The following is a 14058-nucleotide window of genomic DNA, read 5'->3' as shown; positions in this document are numbered from 1 at the left end:
CTGCAGTCACTGTTGGAGTAGCCGGACCATAGAACAGTCCAACACAGGAACAGGCCCTTCGGCCCATAATGTCCATGCCAAACATGGTCCCAAACGAATCTCCTCTGCCCACACACGACCCATGTCCCTCCATTCCTTGCATATCCATCAAAAAAGTCTCTCAAATGCTTCTATTGTATCTGCCTCCATCACCACCCCTGGCAGTGCATATTAGACCCTCTACTCTCTGTGTAAAATAACGCCCCTCACAACTACTTAAAACCCTGGCCACACACTCATTTCACACCTGCCATCGGGAAGAAGGCAGTGTACGTGTTTCCATATTCTGTTGTGCTGCTGCATGTAAAAATGTCATTGTTCTGTTTGGGACCTACAGTATGACACTCATGTCCAGACTCTTGACATGAGTGTTGAGTTTAGTTTAGCTTATTTTAGAGATACAGCGCGGAAACAGGCCCTTCGGCCCACCGGGTCCGCGCCGACCAGCGATCCCCGCACACTAACACTATCCTACACCCACTCGGGTCAATTTTTACATTTACCAAGCCAATTAAGCTACAAACCTGTACGTCTTTGGAGTGTGGGAGGAAACTAAAGATCTCGGAGAAAACCCACGCAGGTCAGGGGGAGAATGTACAAACTCTGTACAGACAGCGCCCGTATTCGGGATCGAACCCGGGCCTCCGGCGCTGCATTCGCTGTAAGGCAGCAACTCTACCGCTGCGCCACCGTGACCGCCCGTTGATGTATCATATCGTCCGATCGCACACAATTGATGTATCGTGTTTGGATCACACACATACGGAAGCTTTTCACTGTATCTCAGTACAAGTGACGTTAACAAAGCGAAACCTGCAGACAAAGTGCTGGAGGCACTCAGCAAGTCAGGCAGCATATCGGGGAGGGAGTGGACAGGCAATGTTTTGGGTCAGATCAAAATGCCAACTTGTGTAGGAAGTAACTGCAGATGCTGGATTAAATCAAAGATAGACACAAAGTGCTGGAGTAACTCAGCGGGACAGGCAGCATTTCTGGAGAGAAGGAATGGGTGACGTTTCGGTTCTGAAGAAGGGTCTCGACCCGAAACGTCACCCATTCCTTCTCTCCAGAGATGCTGCCTGTCCCACTGAGTTACTCCAGTTTTTTGTGTCTATCTCCAGTCTGTCTTTGGTGCTTCCAAATATAGTGAGAGTTAACCTATACGGCAGTGTTTATGTTCTGCCTTTGATCTTTAACCGATGTAAAGGTATCATGCTCCAGCTAAAATTAGCGAGAGGCAAGTATCGTCTGCAGATAAGGTCCGTAACTGAAAACTATCTCTTGGGACATTGCTCATTGCAAGCCAGGTAAGAGACTGTTGGATGGTGACAGGTGCTTTAAGCATTGCATCTCTTGCTGTGTATTATTCCTGGTGCTACAGCAAAGCTCTGCTAATCTGCCATGTCTCTTTAAGGTGATGGATTCTGTTTGCAATAGATGTCCTCCTGTTAATTACAGGTTAATTACTGGGGGACAGCCACGTTTGCAAATTGTCAGGTGCTTGTCAATTCTCAGATTTGGGTCAATCTGTAAAATTTGTTTCAGCTAAACTTGTTAAATTACTGCCTAAAATGAATTAATTAAAACATTTTTTTATAATGTATCTTCAACAATTTAAAAAAGCGGTTGATAAAAGGAAGTGGATTATCAGAATGGTTAGAGAGGGGGAGAGAGGGGGGAGAGAGAGGGGAGAGAGGGGGGAGAGGGGGAGTGGGGGGGGAGATGGGAGAGAGAGGGGGGAGATAGGGAGAGAGAGGGAGGAGATGGGAGAGAGTGGAGAGAGAGGGGAGAGAGATGGGAGAGAGGGGAGAGAGGGGCGAGAGGGGAGAGAGGGGAGAGAGGGGAGAGAGTGGGAGAGAGGGGGGAGAGAGGGGGGAGAGAGGGGGAGAGGGAGAGAGGGAGAGAGGGAGAGATTAGAGGGGGAGAGCGGGGAGAGAGAGAGGGGGAGAGAGAGAGGGGAGAGAGAGGGAGAGGGGAGAGAGAGAGGGGAGAGGGGGGAGAGAGAGGGGAGAGAGGGGAGAGAGGGGGGAGAGAGGGGAGAGGGGGGGGGGGGGGGAGAGGGGGGGAGAGGGGGGAGAGAGGGGAGAGAGGGGAGAGAGGGGAGAGGGGAGAGGGGAGGAGAGAGGGGAGAGAGGGGGGTGAGAGGGGGGGAGAGAGGAGAGAGAGAGGGGGAGAGAGGGGGAGAGAGAGGGGAGAGAGAGGGGAGAGAGAGAGGGGAGAGAGAGGGGAGGAACTGCAGATGCTGGTTTACACCAAAGATAGACACAAAATGCTAGGGTAACTCAGCGGGACAGGCAGCCTCTCTGGATAGATGCTTCAGGGAGGGGGAATGAGAGAGGGAGGGGGAGAGGGAGAGAGAGGGAGAGAGGGGGAGAGAGAGGGAGGGAAAGACACACACACACACACACACACACACACACACACACACACACACACACACACACACACACACACACACACACACACAGATGGGCAGGCTGACAGAGGGTGTGAGCTGGTGACAAAGACTGAGGTGCTGAGATAACAATGAAAGAGCTACAGCAGCTGGGACGAAGCTGGCAGCCTGGGTAAACTTGGTGCAAGTCCATGTGGAGTACAGGCATGGCGCTGAAGACATCCAAAACGTAACCCTCCCGACCAGTACACAGCCTCAACCGTACTTGCATTCAGCCCCAGCCCTGAACGAGATTCCACACCTAATCCCATAGGTTAGCTCGGGTAAGATGTGAACGGGCCACTGAAGGCGTCTCAACAGTGAAATCACCCCCACGACACATGACCGGCGACGCATCAGTCCAACGCTCCTAAATCCTTCACGTACTAACAATGTAACTTTAATCTTCTTGAAGCCTGACCTGTGCAATTACATCCTGTCACAATCCCCAGCAGTTGGTGCAAGTCATCCCATTGCAAGTGTGACTTCCAATTAAAATATGGAGAGAATTGCATTTTAATGCAGTCACATAGAAGAGCCTGCCTCGTTGTAGTATTAATTAAATCTTGCTTATTTGATTGCTGTTAACTGTTCATTATCTCTTAGCTCTTTCCAGAGCGAGGGGGAGGAGGGGAGAACAAGAAAACTTGAGAATGGAAAGGGATGTCATTTAAATTAACGTGCAAAAGAAGAAAATTAAAAATCACATTTTTTTTCAAAATTAAGAATCAATTGCAAGAATCATTCGCTTGCAGATTTGCCCCCACCTCCTCCTCCTTCACCTCATTCCAGGTTTCCTGGAGGAAAGTCTAGTTTTATTTCTGCTTTTGCTTTTGGAGATACAGTGTGGATACAGGCCCTTCGGCCCGCCGAGTCCATGCCAACCAGAAATCGCCCCATACACTAGTACACTCTAGGGACAATTTACATCAGCCAATTCACCTACAAACCTGTATGTCTTTGGAGTGTGGGAAGAAATCAGAGCACCTATGGAAAAACCCAGATGGTCACAGGGAGAACGTGCAAACTCCACACAGACAGCATCCGTGGTCAGCATCGAACCTGTGTCTCGAGAGCTGTAAGGCAGCAACTCTACCGCTGCGTCACTGTGCCACCATTACAATTAACATGACAACCTCTTCCCAGGCCTATTCCTCAGCCTGAAAGCTTGGAAACTGAGAATTGTCAGGCAATCTTAGCAGAGGGGGATTTGAACTCACTTACTAACATGTGTTTGAAGACTAATATAGTGCGACCCATGGGTCTTGAACATTGCAAAGCCCTTTACAACAGCAGTAACTGCTGTCTCGTACAAAACACAGGAGCTAATTTAGTTTAGCTTTGTGTAGAGAAACGTTGAGGAAACTTTGGCCCACCCAGTTACCCGTACACTAGTTCTACACTACACACTGGGGACAATTTTTACAGAAGCCATTCCTTCCAGAGATGCCGCCTGTCCTGCTGAGTTACTCCAGCTTTCTGGGTCTACCTTCCATGTTCCATCCTGTGCTTATCTGGTTCCCCCCGAAGGTGTTAATATTTCTCCTCAACTATTCCTCTGGGGATGACTCTCACATTCTGACAATTCCTTGGGGAAAGATGCTACCACCAAATTCCCCATTGGACTTATTGCTATCTTATCATTACGGTGCCTTAATCGGACCTTGAACCTGCAAAAACAGCTACTCTCTGTATAACCGAAAAATCCCTTTCATAATCTTATGAATATTTATGCAGCCTTACAGCTTGAGGGGTGGATATAAAGCAGTCTGGAAATTAGTGGACTTTTGTAAAGAACTCAATTAAAAAATGATTTTAATTAACGGAATTGGATGAAATACAAAACTCTCTGCGTGCTTGACAAATGGCAGCAGCAACAACAACCTCTCAGTATTTAGTGCAGAATTTCAATTGTTTTAGAGATACAGCGCGGAAACAGGCCCTTCAGTCCACCAGGTGTGCACCGACCAGCGATCCCCGCACATTAACACTATCCTACACACACTAGGGCCAATGTACACACGCACCAAGTCAATTAACCTGCAAACTTGTACATCTTTGGAGTGTGGGAGGAAACCGGAGTTCTCGGAGAAAACCCACGCGGTCACGGGGAGAACGTGCAAACTCCGTACAGGCAGGCACCCCGTAGTCGGGATCAAACCCGGGTCTCTGGCGCTGCAAGCCCTGTAAGGCAGCAACTCTCCCGCTGCGTCCCAACGGCTGCCCACAATGTAGATAATATTCCCATGCTGTCTCATAAGAGCATAATCAAAAGATAGGCCATGTTGGAGGGTAGCAGGTCAAGCGTTCTCAAGCAGAGTGCCAGAGTGAGTCAATGGGTCAGGTGGTAACTGTGGAAGAAATGGACAGACGGTGTTTTGAGTCAGGACACATTCTTTGGTCTGACGGAGTAGGAGGGTGAAAGCTGGAAAAGAGAGGCGGGCGTGTTGCAAAGACCAGCAATAGACAATAGGTGCAGGAGTAGGCCATTTGGCCCTTCGAGCCAGCACCGCCATTCAATGTGATCATGGCTGATCATCCCCAATCAGTACCCTGTTCCTGCCTTCTCCCCATATCCCCTTACTCCGCTATTTTTAAGAGCCCTATCCAGCTCTCTCTTGAAAGCATCCAGAGAACCTGCCTCCATCGCCCCCTGAGGCGGAGAATTCCACAGACTCACATCTCTCTGTAAGAAAAAGAGTTTCCTCGTCTCCGTTCTAAGTGGCTTACTCCTTATGCTTAAACTGTGGCCCCTGGTTCTGGACTCCCCCGACATCGGGAACAGGTTTCCTGCCTCTAGCGTGTCCAAGCCCTTAACAATCTTATATGTTTCAATGAGATACCCTCTCATCCTTCTAAACTCCAAAGTGTACAAGCCCAGCTGCAAGTACACAGGTGGATACAGTTAAGAGAGGGGGTTTGATTGTTTTGATTGAAAATCCCCCTCAGCAGTATCCATCCATCACTTGCTAGTTCTCCCTAATCCCCCTTTTACAGCTCTCTCCCCCCAGGAGAGATCAGCCTGAAGTGGGGCGGGACGGTGGCACAGCGGTAGAGTTGCTGCCTTACATCGCCAGAGTCCCAGGGTTCGATCCTGACTACAGGTGCTGTCTGCACTGACTTTGTACGTTCTCTCCGTGACCACGTGGGTTTTCCCCAGGGTGCTCCGGTTTCCTCCCACACTCCAAAGGCGTACAGGTTTGTAAATTAATCTGCTTTGGTAAAATTGTAAAATGTCTCTAATTTGCAGAATAGTGTGAATGTGCGGGGATCGCTGGTCAGCGCGGTCTCCGTGGGCCAAAGGGCCTGTTTCCATGCTGTCTCTAAACTAAACTGAAGTGTCATGATCCAAACGGCTTCAATCCATTTCCTCCACAGATGCTGCCTGACCCACTGAGTTCCTCCAAGACTTTGTGTTTACCTCAAGATTCCAGCATCTGCAGCTCCTGTAATATATCATTGCTCAGGTGACCCGTTGTCTTGTCAAACACATTTCATTGTACCGTTGACCCTGTGTTAACCTACATATAACAAATAATACTGAACTGAACTGAACTCCTTGTGACTCAAGGTGATCGAGAGATTAGTCACAGAGCCATGCAACATATAAGCAGGCCCCATGGTCCATGTCCACCAAGATACCCCATACTTTAAATAGTGAAGTGAGGTGAAGAGTTATAATGGTTCAGGAAGGTTCAGGGTGATTCCAAAGCATAGATGCCTGGCTTCTAAAGGCACTGCAACTGATCCTTGAGTAATTAAGTTGGAGGGGATGGAGTAATCAAATGACCAGAATATAGACATCCGAGGTTTATATAGATGGAGGTTAGTGCGGAGATAGGGAGGGGCCAGACAGGCTGAGGTAGGCACTATAACAGCATTTAGAAACATAGAAACATAGAAAATAGGTGCAGGAGTCGGCCATTCGGCCCTTCGAGCCTGCACCGCCATTCAATGTGATCATGGCTGATCATCCAACTCAGTATCCTGTACCTGCCTTCTCTCCATACCCCCTGATCCCTTTAGCCACAAGGGCCACATCTAACTCCCTCTTAAATATAGCCAATGAACTGGCCTCAACTACCCTCTGTGGCAGAGAGTTCCAGAGATTCACCACTCTCTGTGTGAAAAATGTTTTTCTCATCTCGGTCCTAAAGGATTTCCCCTTTATCCTTAAACTGTGACCCCTTGCCCTGGACTTCCCCAACATCGGGAACAATCTTCCTGCATCTAGCCTGTCCAACCCCTTAAAAGAGAATTGGGACAGATGGATGGTTCGGACAGGCTGAGCGGGAGGCTGGCAAATGGGGCTGGCTTGGATGTGGTATCTTGGTGGACATGGACCATGGGGCCTGCTTACATGTTGCATGGCTCTGTGACAAAGCACAGAAACAAGGCCATCACACACACACACACACACACCAAGTGGCCCATGGAGTGATCCCTGCTTGCATCACTCACGTTTCACCCAGCTAGCCCACGTTGCCAACGCGTATCAGGCACGACAGCCGCGCCAGAGGTCAAGGATGTTCACCGCTGAATCCATCAGCAAAACAGTGGATCACAGATCGATGCGGCAGGAAGGGGAAAGATTAGGAGGAGCCAGCCTCGATCATCGTAAAGCTCGGTTTAAACGGGATGAGAAATGACATCCGCGCGGGAATCATAGAGACATCACTCAGGGGGCTGTGTATGATTAAAAGTGAAGACACACGGGCCACTCAGATAATTAGCATGTTACATTTGTTGCTTTTAATTAACCCTGATCGTTCCATCACAAGGAGCCTCCGTCCAATTCACACACAGGGTGGCGCTGCGGTAGAGTTGCTGCCTTACAGCGCCAGAGACCCGGGTCCAACCTTCACTACCGCTGCTGGCTGTGTAGAGTCCGCACGCTCTCCCCGCGACCTGCGTGGGTTTTCCCCGAGATCTTCGGTTTCCTCCCACATTCCAAAGACGTACAGGCTTGTAGGTTAGTTGGCTTGGGATAAATGTAAATTGTCCCCAGTGTGTGTAGGATAGTGTTAGTGTGCGGGGGATCGCTGGTCAGCGCGGAATCGGTGGACCGAAGGGCCTATTTCCACACTGTATCTCTAAACTCAACTAAACTAATCTAAACAGCCGTATCTCTGTGATTCTGTAGGTCCTCCCTTCATGGGCTTTCTTCCCGATAGCAGAGGCTAAAGTTACAAGCCGGACTGACTATCCCACAGCTTTGGGGGGTGTCATCATTCTGATAAGCCTTTAAGCAGAAGCCTGGCTGTGGTGCACTTCAAAACTTTAATTTTGATTTTATTTAGTGGAGATTTCATTGTTGGTTTCCGTCATCATTGTTACTTTTTTGCCAATTCATTTGTTCTATATCTCACCGTATCACCATCTATATCTCATTTCCCTTTCCCCCTGACTCTCAGTCTGAAGAAGGGTCTTGACCTGAAAAGTCACCTATTCCTTCTCTCTAGAGATGCTGCCTGACCCGCTGAGTTCCTCCAGCTTCCTTTGGTTTAAACCAGCATCTGCAGTTCCTTCCTACACATAAAAACTTTAGTTTAGTTTAGGAGATATAGCATGGAAACAGGCCATTCGGCCCACCGAGTCCCCATCAGCCAGCGATCCCCGTACACTAGTTCTATTCTACCCAAGTAGGGACAATTTACAAAGCCAATTAAGCCACATTCCTCGTATGTTGCAAAACATACTTGGCTAATAAAGTATGATTATGATCTTTGGGATGTGGGAGGAAACCTGAGCACCTGGAGAAAACCCACGCGGTCACAGGAAGAGCGTACAAACTCCGTACAGGCAGCGCCCGTAGTCGGGGTGGAACCCGGGTCTGTGGCGCTGTGAGGCAGCAACTCTACCGCTGCGCCACTGTGCTGCCCTGGTTTGTGCACTGGTGTAAGTGCCTCTTGAGGGAGCCGAGTTCTAGCCTGCTCGGTTCCACTATGGGCCTTCAGTCATGCAGCCCACCTCATTGGCATTCGGAGAGGGAGCGATGAGCAGCTTGTGTCTATAATTGGGAGCGCGGTGCTCAGAGGAGATTGCTTCCCGACTTCCCAGCTGGGGGACCCTGGATTTGAATGGGACATGTAAATCTGACCTCCAGCACACCCTCTAGAGCCGTCATCAATTAAACCATGGCTTGTGTCTCCTACAAATGTCACTGAGCATGAAATTACCCTGGCCCCAGGGCCACGCTGTGATTTGCACACTGTCACTACTGATGAATTGCATATATATAGAGTCTTTTTTATCAAACCAGGACCCCTTTGACGGTTAGCCGGGGCACAGATCCCATACATAGGTTGAACATTAGATCTGCAGATCTGTTCCACTGATGTACAGTGGCACAATGATAGATTTGCTGGCTTACAGCGCCAGAGACCCGGGGTCGATCCCGACTACAGGTGCTGTCTGTTCAGAGTTTGTAAGTGACCTGTGTTGGTTTTCTCCGAGATCTTCAGTTTTACAGGGTCTTGGTGAGACCACACCTGGAGTATTGCGTACAGTTTTGGTCTCCTAATCTGAGGAAAGACATTCTTGGCATAGAGGGAGTACAGAGAAGGTTCACCAGACTCGTTCCTGGGATGTCAGGACTATCATGTGAAGAAAGACTGGATAGACTCGGCTTGTACTCGCTAGAATATAGAAGATTGAGGGGGGGATCTTATAGAAACTTACAACATTCTTAAGGGGTTGGACCGGCTAGATGCAGGAAGATTGTTCCCGATGTCGGGGAAGTCCAGAACAAGGGGTCACAGTTTAAGGATAAGGGGAAATCTTTTAGGACCGAGATGAGAAAAACATTTTTCACACAGAGAGTGGTGAATCTCTGGAATTCTCTGCCACAGAAGGTAGTTGAGGCCAGTTCATTGGCTATATTTAAGAGGGAGTTAGATGTGGCCCTTGTGGCTAAAGGGATCAGGCGGTATGGAGAGAAGGCAGTAACCCTAAGATTTTTGCCTCCATCACAGTGAGGAGGTGCCTGGTGAACTCACTGTGGTGGATGTTAATTTGTGTTTATTGTGTGTTTTGTTGTTTATTATTACATGTATGGCTGCAGGCAACGACATTTCGTTCAGACCGAAAGGTCTAAATGACAAATAAAGGATCTAAGTCTAAGTCTAAGGTACAGGATACTGAGTTGGATGATCAGCCATGATCACATTGAATGGCGGTGCAGGCTCGAAGGGCCGAATGGCCTACTCCTGAACCTATTTTCTATGTTTCTATGTTTCACCCACACTCCAAAGACGTACAGGTTTGTAGGTTAATTGGCTTAATGGGTAAAATTGTAAATTGGCCCTAGTGTGTGCAGGAGAGTGTTAATGTGCAGGGATCACTGGTCAGTACGGACTCAGTGGGCCGAAGGGCCTGTTTCCGTGCTGTTTTTGTAAATTAGACTAAACCAAACTAAACTAAAATAAACTACATTAAACTACACCAAACTACACTAAAATAAGCTAAAATAAGCTACACCACACTAAACTCTCCACTGTCCAAAGAAGGGGTTCGACCTGAAGCGTCACCTATTCCTTCGCTCCATAGATGCTGCTTCACCCGCTGAGTTTCTCCAGCATTCTACTCTCCACTGCCAAGGTCATTCCAACCCCAGCAGCTAAGATGTAGTCTGCTTGCAGTGCCTGTCTCTGCATACGTTTGTAGTCATTGCAGGTTCGTTCAATGACGCCAACGAGACGAAGGACCATGCACTCAACATCTGCATGGCCAAGGGTGTCTACCTAACTGCCCCACTGTACAACATAACCTCTGAGCACAAAATAAAGCCCTGGAAAACAGGGACCACTCCATTTCTTGGCCGGCTACTTCCTGCGTGGCCTCACGTCGATGATGGAAGCCACCATCACCTTAAACATCAGGTCTTAAGGACATAAGGTCCTCGACTCTCCCACTACATCCCAGCACAGTCTTTGGCCGCCTGAGCAAAAGAATGCCTGAAGATCATGATCACGATGAACCATCTTATCAACAACTAGATGGACAATCGTGAGCTACTATCTACCTCATTAGAAACCCTGGGACTATCTTTGATCGGACTTTACCTTGCACTAAACGCTATTCACGTTATTCCCTTTATCATGTTTCTGTAAACTGCGGATGGTTTGATTGTAATCATGTATTGTCTATCCGCGGAATGGATAGCACGCAGCAAACGCTATTCACTGTGCCTCGGTACACGTGACAATAAACAAAAGGCAAACTCAAAGCCATCGCAAAGTTCATGGTTACTGAGGTTCAATGATCCTTTCCTTGATGTATGCTTTGGAGACTTGGACTATCATGAGCTAAGCTGAGTTCAGTTTTCTGTCACGTGTACCGAGGTACAGTGAAAAACCTTTGCTGAGCACTAACCAGGCAGCGGACAGACAACACATGATTACAATCGAACCACAGTGTACAGATATATGATGCAGAGGTTTAATGTTTAGTAGACAAAAGTGCTGGAGAAACTCAGTGGGTGCAGCAGCATCTATGAAGCGAAGGAAATAGGCAACGTTCATGCCACTAGGGTGCAGACTGCCCAAGCGGAATATGAGGTATTGCTCCTCCAATTTCCGGTGGTCCTCACTCTGGCCATGGAGGAGGCCCAGGACAGAAAGGTCGGATTCGGAATGGGAGGGGGAGTTGAAGTGCTGAGCCACCGGGAGATGATCCAAGATAAAGTCCAGTAAAGTTTGATTAAAGATAATCCGAGGGTCTCCAATAAGGTAGATAGTAGTTCAGGACCGCTCATGATTACACAGTGTTCAGATACATGATAGAAACATAGAAACTAGGTGCAGTAGGCCATTCGGCCCTTCAAGCCAGCACCGCCATTCAATATCATCACGGCTGATCATCCAAAATTATTCCCCCATTCCTGCTTTCTCCCATATCCCTTGATTCCGTTAGCCCTTAGAGCTACTGTATATCTAACTCTTGAAGGGAAACGGGCTCCAGGTGTAGTCCTGATCTCCAAACCCATCTCGTCGTTGTCCTTTGTAAAACACTGCGAGTTATTCAGCGATGCCTTACCTCCTCAACAGGAGCTTCGGGTGGTTCTTGCTCTCCAGGTTCTTGTCGATGAGGTCAGAGAGCAGCTGCTTCAAGACGTCGGTGGCATACTCCAGCTTGGTCTGCAGCACGGTCATGATGAGCGACGCAACGTTCCCCCGGTCCCGCATGGAGAAGCTCCGCTGGGACTCCAGTGTCCGGATGAAGGTCAGCAGGAAGACCTTGCTGTTGATGAGCTGACCAAACATCATCAGACCTTTCTCCACTCTATCCTGACGGTATCCCGGAACCTGAAATGAAGCAGTAACACAAGGGTCAACAAACAGTTCCCCTTCCACCCATATCCCTCCCTCTAGCTTCACAATCCACCTCTTATCTAACCATGTTGTCCCATTTTCATCTCAAGCCATAGTCATAGAGTGAAACAGGCCCTTCAGCCCAACTTGCCCACACCGACCAACATGTCCCATCTATACTAGTCCCACCTGATTATATTTGGCCCATATCCCTCTAAACCTGTCCTATCCATATACCTGCCTAAATGTTTCAAATTCAAGTTCAAGTTCAAGTGAGTTTATTGTCATGTGTCCCTGTATATAGGACAATGAAATTCTTGCTTTGCTTAAGCACACAGAAAATAGTAGGCATTTACTACAAAACAGATAAATGTGTCCATATACCATGATATAAATATATACACACATGAATAAATAAACTGGTAGTGCAAATAACAGAAAGTGGTTGCTAATAATCAGAGTTTTGTCCGAGCCAGGTTTAATAGCCTGATGGCTGAGGGGAAGTAGCTATTCCTGAACCTGGTTGTTGCAGTCTTCAGGCTCCTGTACCTTCTACCTTAAACGTTGCGATACTACCTGCCTCAACTATCTCCTCTGGCAGCTCGTTCCATTCACCCACCACCCTTTGTGTGAGAAAGATACCCCCCAGATTCCTATTAAATCTTTCCCCCCTTCACCTCAAACCTATGCCCTCTGGTTTTAGATTCCCCTGCTCTCGGCAAGAGACTCTGTGCGTCTACCCGATCTATTCCTCCTCATTTTGTACACAAAAGGCAAGTAAATGAACTGCCTTTGTCACTTTGTCTAACCATCAGTCAATTAAAACCCCCCTACCCATCTAAGACAGCTTGCAAGGCATTGTCCTGCCACCCACCTCGTTTCCTGCATTCTCCCCTCCTCCCCCCCACTACAATCAATCTTGATCCAAATCGACATCTATCAATTCCCTCCACAGACGCTGCCTGACCTGCTGAGTTACCCCAGCACTTTGTATTTTGCCCACAGACACAAAATGCTGGAGTAACTCAGCGGGACAGACAGCATCCCTGGAGAGAAGGAACGGGTGACGTTTCGGGTCGAGACCCTTCTTCAGTCCGACTCATCAATGTCGACTATCGGTCCCATGAAAGGTCGGACCCTCGGAAACCCATCCTCCGAGCGGCCCAAGGATGGTGACAGGGTTCTTTTCTGATTCATCTCTCGACAAAAAGCCTGCAGAGTTAATCATGAGATCAGAAACTAGCAGCTTATTAAAGCAGTTGCAAGTGGGTGGAGGATGAATGTCAGTAAAACAGAAACCAACAGTAGAACTATAGCAGAGCTAATGGGCCTTGAACATTCATTGGAATAAAATATTAATCGTGTGATTTTTTTTGGTGTTGTTCAGAGATACAGCGTGGAAGCTGGCCATTCAGCCCACCGAGTCCGTGCTGACCAGCGATCCGTATACATTAGCACTGTCCCACACACTGGGGACAACTTACAAATTTTCAACAAATCCAGAACAAGGGGTCACAGTTTAAGGAATAGGGGGAAATCTTTTAGGACCGAGATGAGAAAAACATTTTTCACACACAGAGTGGTGAATCTCTGGAATTCTCTGTCACAGATGGTAGTTGAGGCCAGTTCATTGTCTATATTTAAGAGGGAGTTAGATGTGGCCCTTGTGGCTAAATGTATCAGGGGGTATGGAGAGAAGGCAGGTACAGGATACTGAGTTGGATGATCAGCCATGATCATATTGAATGGCGGTGCAGGCTCGAAGGGCCGAATGGCCTCTACTCCTGCACCTATTTTCTATGTTTCTATGTTTAGCAGAGCCAAATTAACCTACAAACCTGCACATCTTTGGAGTGTGGGAGGAAACCGGAGCACCGTGTCACGGGGAGGACGTACAAACTCCACACAGACAGCACCTGTAGTCAGGATCGAACCCGGGTCTCTGGTGCTGTGAGGCAGCAACTCTATCGCGGCAATGGGAATTAGAAAATGGCATTTTCTTTTGCCATTCTGGGCCAGGTACGATCGCAGGTCTAAGAAGGAAATGATTCATTCCTAACAGACTGTGCTACTCAATGTCCCAACATATAAGATTGTTAAGGGCTTGGACACGCTAGAGGCAGGAAACATGTTCCCGATGTTGGGGGAGTCCAGAACCAGGGGCCACAGTTTAAGAATAAGGGGTAGGCCATTTAGAACGGTGACGAGGAAACACTTTTTCTCACAGCGAGTGGTGAGTCTGTGGAATTCTCTGCCTCAGAGGGCGGCGGAGGC

General features: G+C 48.3%; 1 protein-coding gene across 7 annotated transcripts in view; it reads right to left on the bottom strand.

Annotated features, from left to right (window-relative positions):
• plxna4 (plexin A4) overlaps positions 1-14058 on the bottom strand; it is a 538927-nt gene that overhangs the window by 52839 nt on the left and 472030 nt on the right. For all 7 annotated transcript variants that reach the window (XM_033040097.1, XM_033040102.1, XM_033040100.1 and 4 more), the window contains exon 22: positions 11510-11778. In XM_033040097.1, coding sequence (XP_032895988.1) covers positions 11510-11778 — 269 coding nt within the window. The remainder of the gene's footprint in view (positions 1-11509; positions 11779-14058) is intronic.

The sequence above is a fragment of the Amblyraja radiata genome, chromosome 21 (genome assembly GCF_010909765.2).
Source record: "Amblyraja radiata isolate CabotCenter1 chromosome 21, sAmbRad1.1.pri, whole genome shotgun sequence".
Classification (NCBI taxonomy): Eukaryota; Metazoa; Chordata; class Chondrichthyes; order Rajiformes; family Rajidae; genus Amblyraja; species Amblyraja radiata.
Note: the sequence above shows the minus strand (reverse complement) of the source record. Positions and strands in the feature narration are given on the sequence as shown.